Source organism: Pseudophryne corroboree, chromosome 4, assembly GCF_028390025.1.
Source record: "Pseudophryne corroboree isolate aPseCor3 chromosome 4, aPseCor3.hap2, whole genome shotgun sequence".
Taxonomy (NCBI): domain Eukaryota; kingdom Metazoa; phylum Chordata; class Amphibia; order Anura; family Myobatrachidae; genus Pseudophryne; species Pseudophryne corroboree.
In genome coordinates, this window is record NC_086447.1 from 660,441,467 (window position 1) to 660,462,098 (window position 20,632).

The 20,632-nt window shown below is 47.1% G+C and overlaps 1 protein-coding gene across 3 annotated transcripts in view; it reads left to right on the top strand.

The window, feature by feature from the left end:
- Positions 1–20,632, top strand: part of SMYD3 (SET and MYND domain containing 3) — a 1,661,405-nt gene that overhangs the window by 415,098 nt on the left and 1,225,675 nt on the right. For all 3 annotated transcript variants that reach the window (XM_063917806.1, XM_063917805.1, XM_063917807.1), the window contains exon 3: positions 850–957. In XM_063917806.1, coding sequence (XP_063773876.1) covers positions 850–957 — 108 coding nt within the window. The remainder of the gene's footprint in view (positions 1–849; positions 958–20,632) is intronic.

Sequence of the window (20,632 nt, forward strand, 5' to 3'; positions counted from 1 at the left end):
ATTATCAGAATTGCACTGCACCTGACGACTCACTCAGGCTAGGAATTGCGTGCTGCATGGCGTATTGAGGATAAATGTATGAGGAAGCATCTGTATTCCTTAGCACTCTTCACACATTTGTTATAATGACCTGAAACAAAGGTAAAGATGGATCTGTGCAAATTAGCAAACAATCTAAGAGGTTGTGTGGAGCAATGATATACAAGCAGAATAACAATTGTAATGCTAGTATTGAAGAATGTTTTTGTGGGTACTGCAAGCAACAGCGTTATTCGCCATCAATATTTATGCAGCCATTTGCAATAATAATTGAAAACAGTCCAAAAGGCATTTGTATGGATGATTTACTGTTACCCTTACCAGTAAATCTATCTGAGCACACTGTGCTGTCATAGTAATAAAAATTAAACAATATGGGGTTTTTAAATATAGTTTTTAATGTTCAAAAAACAAATTTGAACTGCACTGAGAAAATGCTACATAGAGAGTTTGTTTACCAGTTTCAACTGTTATTGTTGTCCAGAATATAAACTGGCAGTTACTTACAAACTTTCTAACTTTGTTCCCAGAATAAAATGAGGTAATTGAAATTCCTCTTCCAATTGTCTTTGACACTTACATAAACATTAATTTACTGGCCCGGCCAGTGGAGAGAGTTATGAGCAGATCAAGTTTGTGCCTTGTAAGATCTTGGGGGTTGAAATGAGCATCAAGGAAAATTTTATCGATCCTTACTTTCATTAGCGATTTTATAAACATTTTTATAAAGGAGTGACTGAACTGCTGCAGTTATAGCTTACACTTGAGATAAAACACCATTGACTTGTTTTTGTTTGTATTGATCCTTAGAAAAATGCTTGGAAAGACCATAAAAGAGAATGTTTGTGTTTGAAGGGTGTCTTGCCCAACGTTCCTACTGACTCCGTAAGGCTTCTAGCCAGAATCATCTTTAAGCTGGTGAGTTAAATTGTCAATTGTAAAACAAATAATGTGTTTTGTTATCATGTGCTTATTTGTGTGCAAAATTCACCTGTTTTTCGAATAGTATTTATATGCAGAGATGGTGCATGTTCCTATGGACATGCTGGTGCTTGAAGTTTTAAAAGCTCCTGCATGCAAGAAAACTCATGGGCTGTCCATGCATGCTGGCCCTTGTAGCACTACAACAGCTTTTTACATGTTGTAATTTATGCAGAGCTGCAACTAGACTCTTTGGTGCCCTGTGCCAGAAAGAGAATTAGCACCACCACCACCCCCTCCTCCCCCCCCCAATTTTTCCAATAGGGACAAAAGCCACATGCCCTCGTGGGGAAGGGGCATGACAAAATTGATACCATAGAAAGCCCATGCTAAGATACCCCTTCCAACAATATATATATATAATGTGTTATACACACATTTATAAAACATTGCAAGAAGATGTATTTGGAATCAAATCCTGTTTAAACCACATTCATGTACTTAACTTGAGAGGTCATTGTTTTTCAGTTACAATACCCTTTAAGTAACACATTTCAATATACTGCCATACCCAGGATTCAAACCCATAACCTGTTGCGTTCCATCAAACACATTACTCATCAAACACCTTACTCATTAAGCTATTTGATCCTGCATAAATACTATTGAGATTTCTAACTATGCAAAGCTACTTGCACTTTGTAAAATAAATACAGCATTGCAGTTGAGCAGATCTATGTAGCGTGCAGCCATACATCCAGTCCCTTGCAGCCACACACTACATAGTTACATAGTTGTTGAGGTTGAAAAAAGACACTTGTCCATCGAGTTCAACCTTTAATGCTATATGCTGTATTATCTCCAATTTACTTATAACCATCAATGCTATTTTCCACAAAAAATGTGTCTAATCCTTTCTTAAATGCCTCGATTGAATCCGACATTACCACACTCTCCGGCAGTGAATTCCATAAACTCACTGTCCGCACTGTGAAGAAACCTCTCCTACGCCTGGTCTTAAACTTCCTCCCCTCCAACCTAAGGGGATGACCCTGTGTATAGACCTCTTAATAAGTAAATCGCCTGAAAGTTTCTGATATATATTTGAAGATATTAATCATGTCCCCTCGTATGCGCCTTTTTTCCAGCGTAAACATATCCAGCCTAAGTAGTCTTTCCTCATAATCCAATAACTCTAGGCCTTTAATTAATTTTGTAGCTCTTTTCTGAACCCTTTCTAGTTCAACTGTGTCTTTTTTTATAGTGTGGAGCCCAAAATTGTATACAGTATTCTAGATGGGGCCATACCAATGCTTTATATAGTGGCAGGATTACACTTTCATCCCTGGTCTCTATTCCCCGTTTTATGCATGCAAATACCATTTTGGCCTTTACTGCAGCATCTCGACATTGCGGACTGCTGCTTAGTCTATTGTCAATGATCACCCCCAAATCTTTCTCCAATAATGATTTTCCAAGAATTACCCCATTCAATGTATAGTTTGCCTGTTTGTCTTTGATCCCGAAATGCATAACTTTACATTTCTCTATATTGAACCTCATATTCCACTTTGTTGCCCAACCCCCCAGTTTAGTTAAATCGTCCTGAAGAGAGTCAATGTCCTGATCTGATCTAATTATCCTACACAGTTCAGCATCATCTACAAAAATGTATACTTTACCCTCAATACCATTTCCTATATCATTTATAAATATATTAAACAGCAGTGGGCCTAGTACAGACCCCCGAGGTACACCACTTAATACTTTAATCCAACTCAAAAATGTTCCATTGACTACCACTCGCTGTTCTCTATTTTACAACCAATTTTTGACCCAAGTACAAATGCTGTCACCAAGCCCCAGCGCTCTTAATTTGAGACACAACCCCGTGTGAGCCACTGTGTCAAAGGCTTTTGCAAAATCTAAGAAGACCACATCCACAGCATTTCCGTTGTCTAAATTTGCACTTCTTCATAGAAGTTAATTAAGTTAGTTTGACTTGTCCTATTTTTCACAAACCCATGCTGGTTCACACTAATTATGTTAAGGCATCCCAAATACTCTTGAATGCTATCTCTTAATACTCCTTCCATTATTTTCCCCACTATAGATGTTAAATTTACTGGCCTGTAATTCCCGGGATTAGATTTAATTCCCTTTTTAAAAAGTAGCACCACATCTGCAATTCACCAGTCCCTTGGAACCTCGCCTGTCATGATGGAAGCTTTAAAGATTACATGTAATGGCCTTGCTATCTCTGAGCTTAGCTCCTTGAGAACCCTTGGGTGCAGTCTATCTGGCCACGATGATTTGTTGATCTTAATTTTATTCAGTCGTTCTTTGACTACATCATTTAAACACGAGAAGTAATTTTGGTCTTTTACCTTACCTTTATCTTGTTCTATTCCTAAAATTTTTTCTCTATAGTAAATACCGACGAGAAGAATTTATTCAATAACTCTGCTTTTTCATAGTCACTATTTAACAATTCATCCAGTTAATTTTTTAGGGATCCTATGCTATCGTTTTTTATCCTTTTACCATTGATATACTTTTATAATTTTTTGGGGGTTAGATTTAACTTCCTTTGCAATCAGTTTTTCATTTTCTATTTTAGCTGCTCTAATTTCCTTTTTGCATAGTTTATTACACTCTTTGTAGTAGCGGAAGGTCTCCAGACTCCCGTCCGATTTAAATGCCTTAAATGCTCCCCTTTTTTTGTCCATCAATTCCTTTACCTTCTTATTTAGCCACATAGGTTTGAACCTGCGTCTCTTACTTTTGCTGCCCTTTGGAATGTATTTATGCATAAATTTGCACAGCAACGTTTTAATTGAGACCCACATTTCTGTAGCACTCGTACCAATAAAAATTTGGCTCCAATCTAAGCACTTTATCGATTGTCTGAGCAAGGTAAAATTAGCTTTACTAAAATTAAAAGTTTTAGTCAAACCCTTATAATGCTGTTTTTGGTGACATATTACGAATGTGATCTTATTGTGATCGCTATTTGCCAAGGGCTCCCTTACATCAATGTTAGTTATTGTCTCTACATTATTTGTTATCACCAGATCTAGTATGGTGTTGTTTCTAGTTGGTTTCTCAATCACTTGGGACAAATAGCTATCTTTTAAGTATGTTTAAAAATGCCCTACCCCTTGCTGTTCCACCTGCCTCCAATAACCAATTAATGTTAGGATAATTAAAGTCCCCTATAATCAACACTTCCCCCATCCCATTTTTGCTGCCTTTTCAATTTGCTGGTGAAGTTGCACTTCGTCGCCCATAGTTATATCTGGCGGTTTATAGCATGTTCCTATTAGCAGTTTCTTAGGATATTTTCCCCCAAGTATTATTTCCACCTGTATCGACTCAATCTTATCACTTCCACCCTCGCAATCAGTTTCCCTTAGGTATGGTGTAGGACTAGGCTTGACATAAAGACAAACTCTGCCTCCCTTTTTATATTCCCTGTCTTTCCTGAATAAAGTGTAGCCCTCCAAATTTACTGCCCAATCATGGGAATCATCCCACCATGTTTCAGTGATAGCTATGATGTCGTATTGCTCACTCATTGCTATTAGTTCCAATTCCCTACTTTTCCAGATAGGCTTATTGCATTTACAAGCATACATTTTACATTATTGACTATTAATCCGTGTTTATTTGTTTTTTTATTTGATTTAATTTCTTTGTTTATGTGTTGATCACTAGGATTAAGAATTTATTTTAATTTCTTTTTTTGGGCTGTTGTACTCCTCCCTCCTTCTCCACCCCCATTTCTCTGACGTCCTAGTGGATGCTGGGAACTCCGTAAGGACCATGGGGAATAGACGGGCTACGCAGGAGACTGGGCACACTAAAAGAAAGATTAGGTACTATCTGGTGTGCACTGGCTCCTCCCTCTATGCCCCTCCTCCAGACCTCAGTTAGAATCTGTGCCCGGCCAGAGCTGGATGCACCTAGTGGGCTCTCCTGAGCTTGCTAGAAAAGAAAGTATTTGTTAGGTTTTTTATTTTCAGTGAGATCTGCTGGCAACAGACTCACTGCTACGAGGGACTGAGGGGAGAGAAGCAAACCTACCTGCTTGCAGCTAGCTTGTGCTTCTAAGGCTACTGGACACCATTAGCTCCAGAGGGATCGAACACAGGGCCCGACCTCAATCGTCCGTTCCCGGAGCCGCGCCGCCGTCCCCCTTGCAGAGCCAGAAGATGGAAAAACCAGAAGAAAAACGGCGGCTGAAGACTCCGGTCTTCAATAAGGTAGCGCACAGCACTGCAGCTGTGCGCCATTGTTCCCACAGCACACCACATGCTCCGGTCACTGGTGGGTGCAGGGCGCTGGGGGGGGGGGCGCCCTGGGCTGCAATTAGATTACCTTTTGGCAAAAAAAACACTCATAATACAGTGTAGTACTGTATATGTGTAAAAAACCCCGCCATTAAAGTACATAAAAGGACAGAAGCCCGCCGCTGAGGGGGCCGGGCCTTCTTCCTCAGCACACCGGCGCCATTTTCTCTTCACAGCTCAGCTGGAAGGAAGCTCCCCAGGCTCTCCCCTGCAGTATCCTGGTACACAAAGGGTGAAAAGAGAGGGGGGGGCACATAAATTTAGGCGCAAAATTTGTATATACAGCAGCTACTGGGTAAACACTGAGTTGTAGTGTAATCCCTGGGTTATATAGCGCTGGGGTGTGTGCTGGCATACTCTCTCTCTGTCTCTCCAAAGGGCCTGGTGGGGGAACTGTCTTCAAATAGAGCATCCCCTGTGTGTGTGGTGTGTCGGTACGCGTGTGTCGACATGTCTGAGGTAAAAGGCTCCTCTAAGGAGGTAATAGAGCGGATATGTGTGTGGGAGGGTGTCTCCGTCGACAACGCCGACACCTGTTTGGATATGTGTAAGTGCTGAGGTAAAATTATTGCACAAAAGGTTAGGGAACAGAAAGGAAATCTACCCTGGTCTGTCCCTATGTCACAGAGTCCTTCAGAGTCTCTCTATGCTCACTATCCAAAATAACAAACACTGGTATCGACACGGAGTTTAACTCCACTGTCGACTACGATAATGCAAAGTTACAGCCAAGAGGGCTAAAAGATATTCAATATATGATTATTGGAATAAAAGATGATTTGCATATCACTGATGACTCATCTGTCCCTGACACGAGAGTACACATGTTAAGGGGAAGAATGCTGAGGTAAATTTCCCTCCTCTCATGAGGAAAAAGAGCGGGAATCTCCAGACAAGAGACGGCAGCTTCCCACAAGAGAATTCTCAGGCTGTATCCTTTCCCCACTAGGGCCAGGATGTGTTGAGAATCTTCCCCTTGGGTGTCCTGTTTGCACTAGCTATTCTCAGGGATCCTGCAGATAGTGTGCACATTCTAGTTTACTACCCAGACCGGCGATGGTGTCGGCATGGGTTTATAGCGCTGTGGCAGCGTGGACAGGTACCTTATCAGCAGAGATTGAGACCCTAGTATGCATATAAATATATTAAGATGCTGTCTTAAGTGATAGATATATAATTATAAAGCATGCCCAAAGGGACATGAGTATACTGGGTCCTAGAGTCAAAAGCTATGTCGATTTCTGCTTGACGTGTCCTGTAGAATATACATTGGACAGATGATGCCGACTTAAGAGGCATATGGAAGGCTGAGGATTGTGTGGAGAAAGGTTCTCGGGCCTTGTCTCCACAGCTATAGTTGGTAATTCTGCCAGTTTGCCCTATATTCCTGCACAGCCTAGGAAAGCACGACATTATTAAATGCAGCTTTTCGAATAAAGAAACAAGAAAGTCTGAGGTGCGTCCTTTCTTGTCAGAGCCGGGGGCAGAGGAAAGAAGCTGTACAACACAGCTAGTCCCCAGGAACAGAAGTCCTCCCCGGCCTCTACAAAAATCCACCGCATGTCGCTGGGGCTCCACAGGCGGAGCTAGGCCCGGTGGGGACACGCCTTCGTAAGTTCAGCCACAAGTGGGTTCACTCCCTGTTACATCCCTGGGCAATAGAAAGTGTGTCGCAGGGATACAGGCTGGACTGTGAGAAGATGCCCCCTCACCGAGGACCCGGCGGGCTTCTCCCCAATAGAGGGAGCCAGTGTTAACTGCAATTCGCAAATTGTATCTTCAACAGGTGGTGGTCAAGGGTCCCCTCCTTCAACAAGAGGGTGTTATTATTCGACCTTGTTATAATCCCGAAACCAGACGGTTCGGTTAGACCCATATTGAATTAAAATCCCTGAACATATACCTGAAAAGGTTCAAGTTCAAGATGGAATCGCTAAGAGCGGTCATTGCAAGCCTGAAAAAGGGGAGACTTTATCGTGAATCTGGACATAAGGGATGCATACCTTCATGTCCCCATTTATCCACCTCATCAGGCGTACCTCAGAATTGCGGTACGGGATTGTCATTACCAATTTCACCAAGGTAATGGCGGATATGATGGTGCTCCTGCGGAAGCAAGGTGTCACTATTATCACATACTTGGACGATCTCCTCATAGAAGCGAGATCAAGAGAGCAGTTGCTGAACAGCGTATCACCTTCTCTGGAAGTGAAATGGCAACACGACTGGATTCTATATATTCCGAAGTCGCAGTTGGTTCCTACAGCTCATCTGCTTTGCTTAGGCATGATCCTAGACACAGACCAGAAAAGGGTTTATCTCCCGATAGAGAGAGCTCAGGAGCTCATGACACTGGTCAGGAATCTATTGAAAACCAAAACAGGTGTCAGTGCATCACTGCACTCGAGTCCTGGGAAGGATTGTGGCATCATACAAGGCCATCCCCTTCGGCTGGTTCCATGCAAGGTTCCATGAACTTACTGGACAAGTGGTCCGGATCACATCTTCAGATGCATCGGTTAATCACCCTATCCCCCAGGGCCAGGGTGTTTCTCCCGTGGTGGCTGCGGAGTGCTCACCTTCTCGAGGGCCGCAGATTCGGCATTCAGGACTGGGTCCTGGTGACCACGGATGCAAGCCTCCGAGGGTGGGGGGCAGTTACACAGGGAAGAAAATTCCAAGGTTTTTGGTCAAGCCAACAGACTTGCCTTCACATCAATATCCTGGAACTAAGGGCCATATACAACGCCCTAAGTCAAGCGGAGTTCCTGCTTCGCGACCAACCGGTTCTGATCCAGTCAGACCGCAGGGGCTCATGTAAACCGCCAAGGCGGCACAAGGAGCAGGGTGTCGAGGGTAGAAGCCACCAGAATTCTTCGCTGGGCAGAGAATCAAGTAAGCGCACTGTCAGCAGTGTTCATTCCGGGAGTGGACAACTGGGAAGCAGACTTCCTCAGCAGGCACGACCTCCACCCGGGAAAGTGGTGACTTCATCAGGAAGTCTTCACGCAGTTTTGCAAATTGATGGGAACTGCCTCAGTTGGACTAGATGCCGTCCCACCTCAATAAAAAGATAAAAAAGGTTTTACGCTGGGTCAAGGGACTCTCAGGCGATAGCTGTGGTCGCACTAGTAACACCGTGGGTGTTCCAGTCGGTCTATGTATTCCCTCCTCTTCCTCTCAGACCCAAGGGCTGAGAATTGTAATAAAAGGAGTAGTGTGAACAATATTCTTTGCTCCGGATTGGCCAAGAAGGACTCGGTACCCGGAACTGCAAGAAATGCTCTCAGAGGACCCATGGCCTCTGCCTCTCAGACAGGACATGTTGCAACAGGGGCCCTGTCTGTTCCAAGACTTACCGCGGCTGCGTTTGACGGCATGGTGGTTGAACGCCGGATCCTAGCGGAAAAGGGCATTCCGGATGCAGTTATTCCTACGCTGATAAAGGCTAGGAAAGACGTGACCGCAAGACTTTTTCACTGTATATGGCGAAAATAGGTTGCTTGGTGTGTGGCCGGGAAGGCCCTACAGATGAATTCCAGCGGGGTCGATTCCTGCACTTCCTACAGTCAGGAGTGACTATGGGCCTAAAATTAGGATCCATAAAGGCCAAGATTTCGGCCCTATCCCTTTTTTCTCTCAAAAAGAACTGGCTTCACTGCCTGAAGTTCAGATGTTGTTACAGGGGTGCTGCATATTCAGCCTCCTTTTGTGCCACCAGTGGCACCTTGGGATCTTAACGTTGTGTTGGATTCCTAAATTCCCACTGGTTTGAGCCACTTAAGACCGTGGAGCTAAAATATCTCACGTGGAAAGTGGTCATGCTTTTGGCCTTAGCTTGGACTAGGCGTGTGTCAGAATTGGCGGCTTTGTCATGTAAAAGCCCATATCTGATCTTCCATATGGAAAGGGCAGAATTGAGGACTCGTCCCTAATTTCTCCCTAAGGTTGTATCATCGTTTCATTTGAACCAACCTATTGTGGTGCCTGCGGCTACTAGGGACTTGGAGGACTCCAAGTTGCTGGACGTGGTCCGGTCCCTTATAATTTATGTTTCCAGGACGGCTAGAGTCAGAAAAACTGACTCGCTATTTATCCTGCATGCACCCAACTAGCTGGGTGCTCCTGCTTAAAAGCAGACTATTGCTCGCTGGATCTGTAGCACGATTCGGCTGGCACATTCTGCGGCTGGACTGCCGCATCCTAAATCAGTAAAAGCCCATTCCACAAGGAAAGTGGGCTCTTTCTTGGGCGGCTGCCCGAGGGGTCTCGGCATTACAGCTTTGCCGAGCTACTACTTGGTCGGGTTCAAACACATTTGCAAAAATTTACAAGTTTGATACCCTGGCTGAGGAGGACCTTGAGTTTGCTCATTCGGTGCTGCAGAGTCATCCGCACTCTCCCGCCCGTTTGGGAGCTTTGGTATAATCCCCATGGTCCTTACGGAGTTCCCAGCATCCACTAGGACGTCAGAGAAAATAAGAATTTACTCACCGGTAATTCTATTTCTCGTAGTCCGTAGTGGATGCTGGGCGCCCGTCCCAAGTGCGGACTCTCTGCAATACATGTATATAGTTATTGCTTAACTAAAGGGTTATTGTTATGAGCCATCTTTGAATGAGGCTCAGTTTTTTGTTCATACTGTTAACTGGGTATAGTTATCACGAGTTGTACGGTGTGATTGGTGTGGCTGGTATGAGTCTTACCCTGGATTCCAAATCCTTTCCTTGTAATGTCAGCTCTTCCGGGCACAGTTTCCTTAACTGAGGTCTGGAGGAGGGGCATAGAGGGAGGAGCCTGTGCACACCAGATAGTACCTAATCTTTCTTTTAGTGTGCCCAGTCTCCTGCGGAGCCCGTCTATTCCCCATGGTCCTTACGGAGTTCCCAGCATCCACTACGGACTACGAGAAATAGAATTACCGGTGAGTAAATTCTTATTTTATCTTACTATGCCCCTCCTTTCAATTCTCAGTGACTCTTCCGGAAATTCTTTCTACTCCCTCCCCCCAGACATCTAGTTTAAAATCTCCTCCAACCTTCTAACCATCCTTCCTCCAAGCGCTGCTGCCCCTTCCTCGTTTAGGTGCAATCCATTATGACAAAAAGATGGTGCCTAACCGAGAAGTCTGCCCAATGCTCCAAGAAAATAAATCACTCCTTCCTGCACCAATCCCTAAGCCACACATTTACCTCCCTAATCTCCCTCTGCCTCCCTGGACTAGCGCGTGGCATGGGTAATATTTCAGAGAATATTACCTTATATGTCCTTGCCTTAAATTTCTTGCCTAAGTCCCTATAAACTTTCTTAAGGACATCCCACCTTCCACTAACTTTGTCATTGGTGCCAACGTACACCAAGACCGCTGGGTCTTTCCCAGCCCCTCCCAATAATCTTTCTACCCGGTCCGCGATGTGCCATACCCGAGCACCCGGGAGACAACAGACTGCATGGCGATCATGGTCCTGGTAGCAGATTGCCATATCTGTCTTCTCGATGATAGAATCCCTACCACCGCAATCTGCCTAGGTACTTCTCTCTCTTTCATCCCATCTGTGCTGGAAGGACGTCTCCTCTGGTTGCTAGAGCGAACTGTCTCCCCCAGCTCCGTCATTTCCTCACTACCATCCTCCGAATCTTCGTCCAATCGGGCAAATTTGTTGGGGTTTGGTAGCTCAGAGATGTCGTGCCTTCCCTTCTTTTTCTTCCATCTAACTGTGACCCAGCTGGCTACCTGGTTGGTTGTCCTACGCTACTGGTGTCCCCCCCCCCCCCCCCCCCCCTGCAACTTCTCCACCGTTTTATCTAAACTTTGGTCGAGATTGTGAATATCCCTCAGTCATGTAACGGCTTGCTCCAGATCAGTTACCTGAGCTTCCAGGGCAGCCGTTCGCGCACACTTCGTGCAGATGTATTCATACTGGGTCGGTTGCTCCAGGTGTGCATACATCTTACATGACATGCACTGAGTGAGCTTCTCAATCCCAGCCCCGCCCATTTGCTTTAAAACAAAAACAATTCAGTTCAAGCCGTGCAATACAATATTATACCATGGTCTAGTTGTGAAGAGAACAATATTCACAACAGAACAAAAATAGCTATTTCAATAAAGTAGGTAATCAATACTTATCTGAGTGGGCCCCCTCCTGCTTCACTGCTTCTCCACTTAGCAGTTGCTCCGGCACCTCCTTCCCACTTGTTGCCTCGCACCGGCTTCCGGCACTGTTCACTTCTCTACGATCACAATCCCCTCTTTCAAGGACTGTGGCTGCAGCAACAGCAGTCTTCACACGCTGTCACTCAACCAGCAGCTCACTAACACTCCCCCAGCTGCAGCAGCCTTATCCCACTTTCACTCTCACACCCACACAAACGTGGCCCCTCTCACACACAACGTGGCCCCTCACACACACACACAAATGTGCACCCTCTCTCACACACAAACAAACCAGGCCCCATCACACACACAAAACAGTAGTGGCCCTCGCACGCTTACTGCAGGGCTATGTGCGGTGGCACACACTGCACATACCCTTGCTGTGGCTCTCACACACTTACCCCGACTTGCTTTGGCAGCAGCAGCGGCCCGACCGCGGTAGCTGCCCACACTTACTTCCACTCACTCACCCACACACTCACAGCGCCAGCAGCAGCTAATCCTCCTGCTGCACGCTGCGCTCAGCCCATCAACAGCATGGCCCTCGCCCGTCACCGCCCAACTGCTTCATTTCCGTTCACCGCTTCCTCCTTCCGGTCACCAGTCAGCGCAGTACCTCCTCTCACCGTCCCACAGTACCTCCTCTCACTCGCCATAGATCTGCTCAACTGCAATTTGTTGATAATTTTTTAACAAGGTACATTAAGCTTCAGATAGTTAGAATTCTCTAGCTTTCTATGTAAGGGCAGCTAGCTAAACAAATAAAGTCTCGGGTATGTCGGCATCTGAAAGTGTAATAAAGGTCAGTGTAACAGAGCAACAAAGAGCTCTCAAATTAAGTTCATGAATGTTGTATAGGTATTAAACCCCTTTCACACCGCACAAATAACCCGGTATCGACCCGGCATATTGCCAGGTCGACACAGGTCAGTGTGCGGTGTGAAAGAGTCAAGTCCAAATTCCCGGGTCGCCTGGCCCGGTAATTCAACCCGGGTTATAAGCAGTGTTATTACCGGGTTGAATACCGGGTCAGTGGCTGCATAAACGGATTCCCGTGTCGCATCCGTTTACTAGATAGGGAGAGGCGGCGCGGAGATGAGCTCATCTCCCAGCGCTGCCTCCACCCTCGCCCCTGCCGCTATGGCAACCGACCCCGCATACTGCCAGGTCTGGAAGCCAGCGAAAGGAGTAGGAGAATCTCCAATGCCATATCCCACCTGGGAAGGACCCGTTTCCACTGCCCGAGTGGGATCCGGCATTGGAGATGTGGAAGGAGTATTAGTGACAGAAGGGGTTGGGGAAGGAGACGGGCAGTCAGGAGATGCTGGGCTTCAATAAGGGGGGAAGCTACAAGTTAAAATAATTAAAACAGATAATTGACAAGTGCTCCCACCAGAGACCCCTACCCTGCAGGGCTATGTGCGGTGGCACACTCTGCACATACCTATTTATGGCCCTGCATTTATTTCATGGTACTCAACAGCATAGTGCTTTGCTACTCTCTAGGTGCAGTGGCTTTGGATCTCCTGTTTATAGCTCTGCTAGCCATTATAAGCTAACTAGTACCTTAGTTTTATTACAAATGCCTTAGCATATGAGGATGTATTTTGCTTAATTATGCCATTAACTTCATTTACTTTCTCTAACGTCCTAGTGGATACTGGGGAATGTACTGTGGGGTATAGATCGGGTCCATAGGAGCCTGGCACTTTAAGAAATCAATAGTGTGTGCTGGCTACTCTATGCCCCTCCTGCATACTCAATTAAAAAAATGTTCCCAAGGAGCCGGGTGCATTCCTCTGGAGCTCCAAAGAGTTTTCTTCAGAAATTTCATTTAGTTTTTTTTTCTTCAGGCTGTACTAGTTGGCATCCAGTCTCCTGCGTCGTGGGACTAGGGGACGACGACACCAGACCAACCCCTTGAGGGCTAATGGTTCCGTAATTCTCGCTGACTGGACCTGGAGCTCCTGAGGCTCTGTTCACATACCACACTGTATGTGCCCAGGCCAGCAGTGCGCTGCCACCCCCCCCCCCCCCCCCCCCAACAGATGCTGAATAAGACGACTGGTGCAGTGAATGTTTATACTGGGGTCCCAGTTAGCGGGTCCCCGGTGTCATGTGGTGGCTGTAGGGCGCGGCGGTCACGGGCTGTGAGCTGCAGTGCCCGCCGCTGACCCCAAGACTGGCGATAGAAACGGGGTGAAAGCTTCCTTATTTCTCTGACGTCCTAGTGGATGCTGGGAACTCCGTAAGGACCATGGGGAATAGACGGGCTCCGCAGGAGACTGGGCACTCTAAAAGAAAGATTAGGTACTATCTGGTGTGCACTGGCTCCTCCCTCTATGCCCCTTCTCCAGACCTCAGTTAGAATCTGTGCCCGGCCAGAGCTGGGTGCTCCTAGTGGGCTCTCCTGAGCTTGCTAGAAAAGAAAGTATTTGTTAGGTTTTTTATTTTCAGTGAGATCTGCTGGCAACAGACTCACTGCTACGTGGGACTGAGGGGAGAGAAGCAAACCTACCTGCTTGCAGCTAGCTTGTGCTTCTAAGGCTACTGGACACCATTAGCTCCAGAGGGTTCGAACACAGGGCCCGACCTCGATCGTCCGTTCCCGGAGCCGCGCCGCCGTCCCCCTTGCAGAGCCAGAAGACAAGAGAAGCGATGAAATCAGCGGCAGAAGACTCCTGTCTTCATTAAGGTAGCGCACAGCACCGCAGCTGTGCGCCATTGCTCTCACAGCACACCACACACTCCGGTCACTGTAAGGTGCAGGGTGCTGGGGGGGCGCCCTGGGCAGCAATTATAATACCTTTTGGCACTTAAAATACACATAATACAGTCTGACAACTGTATATGTTTAAAAAACCCCGCCATTAAGTACATGAAACGCGGGACAGAAGCCCGCCGCTGAGGGGGCGGGGCCTTCTTCCTCAGCACACCAGCGCCATTTTCCCTTCACAGCTCCTCTGGAAGCAACTCCCCAGGCTCTCCCCTGCAGTATCCTGATACAAGAAGGGTAAAAAAGAGAGGGGGGGCACATAAATTTAGGCGCAAATAAGATATTTAAGCAGCTATTGGGTAAATCACTTTTTATAGTGTAAATCCCTGTGTTATATAGCGCTGTGGTGTGTGCTGGCATACTCTCTCTCTGTCTCCCCAAAAGGACTTTGTGGGGTCCTGTCCTCAGTCTGAGCATTCCCTGTGTGTGTGCGGTGTGTCGGTACGGCTGTGTCGACATGTTTGATGAGGAGGGTTACGTGGAGGCGGAGCAGGGGCAGATAAGTGTGCTGTCGCCCCCGACGGGGCCGACACCTGAGTGGATGGATATGTGGAAGGTCTTGACCGACAGTGTCAACTCCTTACATAAAAGGTTCAATGATGTAGCAGCCTTGGGACAGCCGGGGTCTCAGCCCGCGCCTGCCCAGGCGACTCAGAAGCCGTCAGGGGCTCAAACGCCCGCTAGCTCAGACGGTAGACACAGATGTCGATACGGAGTCTGACTCCAGTGTAGATGAGAATAAGACAAATGTACAGTCTACAAAGGCCATCCGATGCATGATTACTGCAATGAAAGATGTATTGCACATTTCTGACATTAACCCGGTTACCACCAAGAGGGGATTATGTTTGGGGAGAAAAAGCAGCCAGTAACTTTTCCCCCATCTGATGAATTAAATGAATTGTGTGAAGAAGCGTGGAGTTCCCCTGATAAGAAACTAGTGATTTCTAAGAGGTTACTGATGGCGTACCCTTTCCCGCCAACGGATAGGTTACGTTGGGAAACATCCCCTAGGGTGGACAAGGCGCTCACACGCTTATCTAAAAGGGTGGCACTGCCGTCTCAGGATACGGCCGCCCTAAAGGAGCCTGCGGATAGAAAGCAGGAAGCTATCCTGAAGTCTGTGTATACACACTCTGGTACTCTACTGAGACCTGCTATTGCTTCAGCCTGGATGTGTAGTGCTGCAGCAGCATGGACTGATACCCTGTCAGACAACATTGATTCCCTCGACAGGGATACTGTTTTGCTAACCCTCGAACATATAAAAGACGTCGTCTTATATATGCGGGATGCCCAGAGGGACATTTGCCGGCTGGCATCTAGAATTAATGCAATGTCCATTTCTGCCAGGAGAGTATTATGGACTCGGCAGTGGACAGGTGATGCTGATTCTAAAAAACACATGGAGGTTTTGCCTTATAAGGGTGAGGAATTGTTTGGGGACGGTCTCTCGGACCTCGTGTCCACAGCAACAGCTGGGAAGTCGACTTTTTTACCTCAGGTTCCCTCACAGCCTAAGAAAGCACCGTATTATCAAGTGCAGTCCTTTCGGCCTCAGAAAGGCAAGCGGGTCAGAGGCGTGTCCTTTCTGGCAAGAGGCAAGGTTAGAGGAAAGAAGCTGCACCAGGCAGCCAGTTCCCAGGAACAAAAATCCTCCCCTGCTTCCACTAAGTCCACTGCATGACGTTGGGGCTCCACAGGCGGAGCCAGGTGCGGTGGGGGCGCGTCTCCGAAACTTCAGCAACCAGTGGGTTCGCTCTCAGGTGGATCTCTGGGCTGTACAAATTGTATCTCAGGGATACAAGCTGGAGTTCGAGGCGACTCCCCCTCGCCGTTACCTCAAATCAGCCTTGCCAGCTGCTCCCAGGGAAAGGGAGGTAGTACTGGCGGCAGTTCACAAGCTGTACCTCCAGCAGGTGATAATCAAGGTCCCCCTCCTTCAACGGGGAAGAGGTTACTATTCCACAATGTTTGTGGTACCGAAACCGGACGGTTTGGTGAGACCCATTCTGAATTTAAAATCCTTGAACACTTATATAAAGAAGTTCAAGTTCAAAATGGAATCGCTCAGGGCGGTTATTGCAAGCCTGGAAGAGGGGGATTTTATGGTGTCGCTGGACATCAAGGATGCTTACTTGCATGTCCCCATTTACCCACCTCACCAGGAGTACCTCAGGTTTGTGGTACAGGACTGTCATTACCAATTCCAGACGTTGCCGTTTGGTCTCTCCATGGCACCGCGAATATTTACCAAGGTAATGGCAGAAATGATGATACTCCTTCGGAAGAAGGAAGTTATAATTATCCCGTACTTGGACGATCTCCTCATAAAGGCGAGGTCCAGAGAGCAGTTGTTGGTCAGCGTAACACTCTCTCAGGAAGTGTTGCAACAGCACGGCTGGATTCTGAATATCCCAAAGTCGCAGCGGATTCCTGCGACGCGTCTGCTTTTCCTGGGCATGATTCTGGACACAGAACAGAAGAAGGTGGATCTCCCGGTGGAGAAGGCCCAGGAATTGTCATCTCTGGTCAGGGATCTCCTGAAACCAAAACAGGTGTCGGTGCATCACTGCACGCGAGTCCTGGGAAAGATGGTGGCTTCTTACGAAAGCAATTCCCTTCGGCAGGTTCCATGCAAGGATCTTTCAGTAGGATCTGTTGGACAAATGGTCCGGATCGCATCTACAGATGCATCGGTTGATCACCCTGTCCCCAAGGGCCAGGGTGTCTCTGCTGTGGTGGCTGCAGAGTGCTCATCTTCTCGAGGGCCGCAGGTTCGGCATACAGGACTGGGTCCTGGTGACCACGGATGCAAGCCTCCGAGGATGGGGGGCAGTCACTCAGGTAAGAAACTTCCAAGGCCAGTGGTCAAGTCTGGAGACTTCACTACACATAAATATACTGGAACTAAGGGCCATTTACAACGCCCTGAGTCAAGCGGAGCCCCTGCTTCAAAACCAACCAGTACTGATTCAGTCAGACAACATCACGGCGGTCGCCCATGTAAACCGACAGGGCGGCACAAGAAGCAGGATGGCAATGGCAGAAGCCACAAGGATTCTTCGATGGGCGGAGAATCACGTGCTAGCACTGTCAGCAGTGTTCATTCCGGGAGTGGACAACTGGGAAGCAGACTTCCTCAGCAGGCACGACCTCCACCCGGGAGAGTGGGGACTTCATCAAGAAGTCTTCACACAGATTGTAAATCACTGGGAACTGCCACAGGTGGACATGATGGCGTCCCGCCTCAACAAAAGGCTAAAAAAATATTGCGCCAGGTCAAGGGCCCCTCAGGCGATAGCTGTGGACGCACTAGTGACACCGTGGGTGTACCAGTCGCTTTATGTGTTCCCTCCTCTTCCTCTCATACCCAAGGTACTGAGGATAGTAAGAAAGAGAGGAGTAAGAACTATACTCATCGTTCCGGATTGGCCAAGAAGAACTTGGTACCCAGAACTACAAGAAATTATCTCAGAGGACCCATGGCCTCTGCCTCTCAGACAGGACCTGTTACAGCAGGGGCCCTGTCTGTTCCAAGACTTACCGAGGCTGCGTTTGATGGCATGACGGTTGAACGCCGGATCCTAACGGAAAAGGGCATTCCAGAAGAAGTGATTCCTACGCTGATAAAAGCTAGGAAGGATGTGACAGCAAAGCATTATCACCGCATATGGCGGAAATATGTTGCTTGGTGTGAGGCCAGGAAGGCCCCAACAGAGGAATTCCAGCTGGGTCGATTTCTGCACTTCCTACAGTCAGGGGTGACTATGGGCCTAAAATTGGGGTCCATAAAGGTCCAGATTTCGGCCCTATCTATTTTCTTTCAAAAAGAACTGGCTTCACTGCCTGAAGTCCAGACATTTGTTAAGGGAGTGCTGCATATTCAGCCCCCTTTTGTGCCTCCAGTGGCACCTTGGGATCTTAACGTTGTGTTGGATTTCCTGAAATCACACTGGTTTGAGCCACTTAAGACCGTGGAGCTAAAGTATCTCACGTGGAAGGTGGTCATGCTGTTGGCCTTAGCTTCAGCTAGGCGTGTGTCAGAATTGGCGGCTTTGTCATGTAAAAGCCCATATCTGATCTTCCATATGGACAGGGCAGAATTGAGGACTCGTCCCCAATTTCTCCCAAAGGTGGTAGCGTTTCATTTGAACCAACCTATTGTGGTGCCTGCGGCTACTCGGGATTTGGAGGATTCCAAGTTGCTGGACGTAGTCCGGGCTTTGAAAATTTATGTTTCCAGGATGGCTGGAGTCAGGAAGACTGACTCGCTATTTATCCTGCATGCACCCAACAAGTTGGGTGCTCCTGCTTCAAAGCAAACTATTGCTCGCTGGATCTGTAGCACGATCCAGCTGGCACATTCTGCGGCTGGACTGCCGCATCCTAAATCAGTAAAAGCCCATTCCACAAGGAAGGTGGGCTCTTTCTTGGGCGGCTGCCCGAGGGGTCTCGGCTTTACAGCTTTGCCGAGCTGCTACTTGGTCGGGGTCAAACACATTTGCTAAATTCTACAAGTTTGATACCCTGGCTGAGGAGGACCTTGAGTTTGCTCATTCGGTGCTGCAGAGTCATCCGCACTCTCCCGCCCGTTTGGGACTTTGGTATAATCCCCATGGTCCTTACGGAGTTACCAGCATCCACTAGGACGTCAGAGAAAATAAGAATTTAATCACCGGTAATTCTATTTCTCGTAGTCCGTAGTGGATGCTGGGCGCCCGTCCCAAGTGCGGACTCTCTGCAATACATGTATATAGTTATTGCTTAACTAAAGGGTTATTGTTATGAGCCATCCGTTAAATGAGGCTCAGTTGTTGTTCATACTGTTAACTGGGTATGGTTATCACAAGTTGTACAGTGTGATTGGTGTGGCTGGTGTGAGTCTTACCCTGGATTCCAAATCCTTTCCTTGTTGTGTCAGCTTTTCCGGGCACAGTTTCCCTAACTGAGGTCTGGAGGAGGGGCATAGAGGGAGGAGCCAGTGCACACCAGATAGTACCTAATCTTTCTTTTAGAGTGCCCAGTCTCCTGCGGAGCCCGTCTATTCCCCATGGTCCTTACGGAGTTCCCAGCATCCACTACGGACTACGAGAAATAGAATCACCGGTGAGTAAATTCTTATTTTTACACTGTATGTATTTTACAAAAAAAAGATTAAGCCAGTATAAACAGAATGGGACCGCACGCCATAGAAGGGGCTCGGCTTCCCGGACAGCAGGCCCAGAGGCTGAAAGGCGCCATCTCCATCTGCTGCTGACTGAAAGGCTGTATAACAGAGCTCCCCCCAGAGACCCTGCTGAACACTAATAGTACTGGTGCCAAGGGAGCTATAGAGAAGGGGGAGCATACCAGCGGTGATCCACTGCTGCAGATTTTATATATATATATATATATATATATATATAGGGAATCCCGCACTCTCACACAACAAAGCCAGCAGCTGGGGTGCCAAATCACCCACTAAAAGGTGGGACCCATAGTACAGTACAGTATTTCCCACAATAGTGGGAATGATGGCACTCTGCAGACTTAGTGATAATAATAAAAAAAAAACACATTTAATCAGAAAAAAAACAGGATGAATCTCACAGTTCCAATGCGATATCCAAATGTAAACCAACGTTTCGGTCCATGCCGGGACTTTTGTTTAGGTAAATGCAACACAGTCAATGGATCAACAGGTAGTCACAATAGTGGTCAGGGAACTGGAACATGGAACAAAGCCTCCTAGGCCCCTGTTATATAGCTAGTGTACCTGATGAAAAGGGCGCCAATCCCACCCCTCATGGAAAAGGAAGTAGGTATGGGTGTGTGTTGGAACGCACATGTCACTTCTGGCGTTACCGGAAGTGACTCGTGGGTATGGGTAATACAGTCAGAAATAAACACAGGGTATGAGTAATACACACAGGCTTCAGGTGCAGCTATGGAGTCCAATAGCTCTAATCAGCCAGGCTGCGCTTAGGCTGTGACATTAGTAGACCCCGGACAAGTGAAGCAGCGCGCCTGGGCTCTTCCTGTGTTTGCTTTCCACCGACCGGATGTGCGGGCGTCACTTCCGTTCGATCGGGACCAACACAAATACAGTATAGGGAAAATTATCTCCAAAAGCCCTACACTAAACCCGCTCTGGTGGTCCTCCTGATGATAGAGACCATAAGTATAATGCTAGGTACTACAAATAATGTATAATTTATTATAATATATCATATTATATTATGATGCCATTCACTGCAGAATCACTATTCATAATACGTGATAGTGACCCCTGGTGGTCAATGGTATAACAGGGACCTGGGAGCACACTCACTGGGGGAACACATACAGAGAGACTAGATATGCATATATCAACCAATATAGGTCCCCCTATGGGGAATTAAAGTC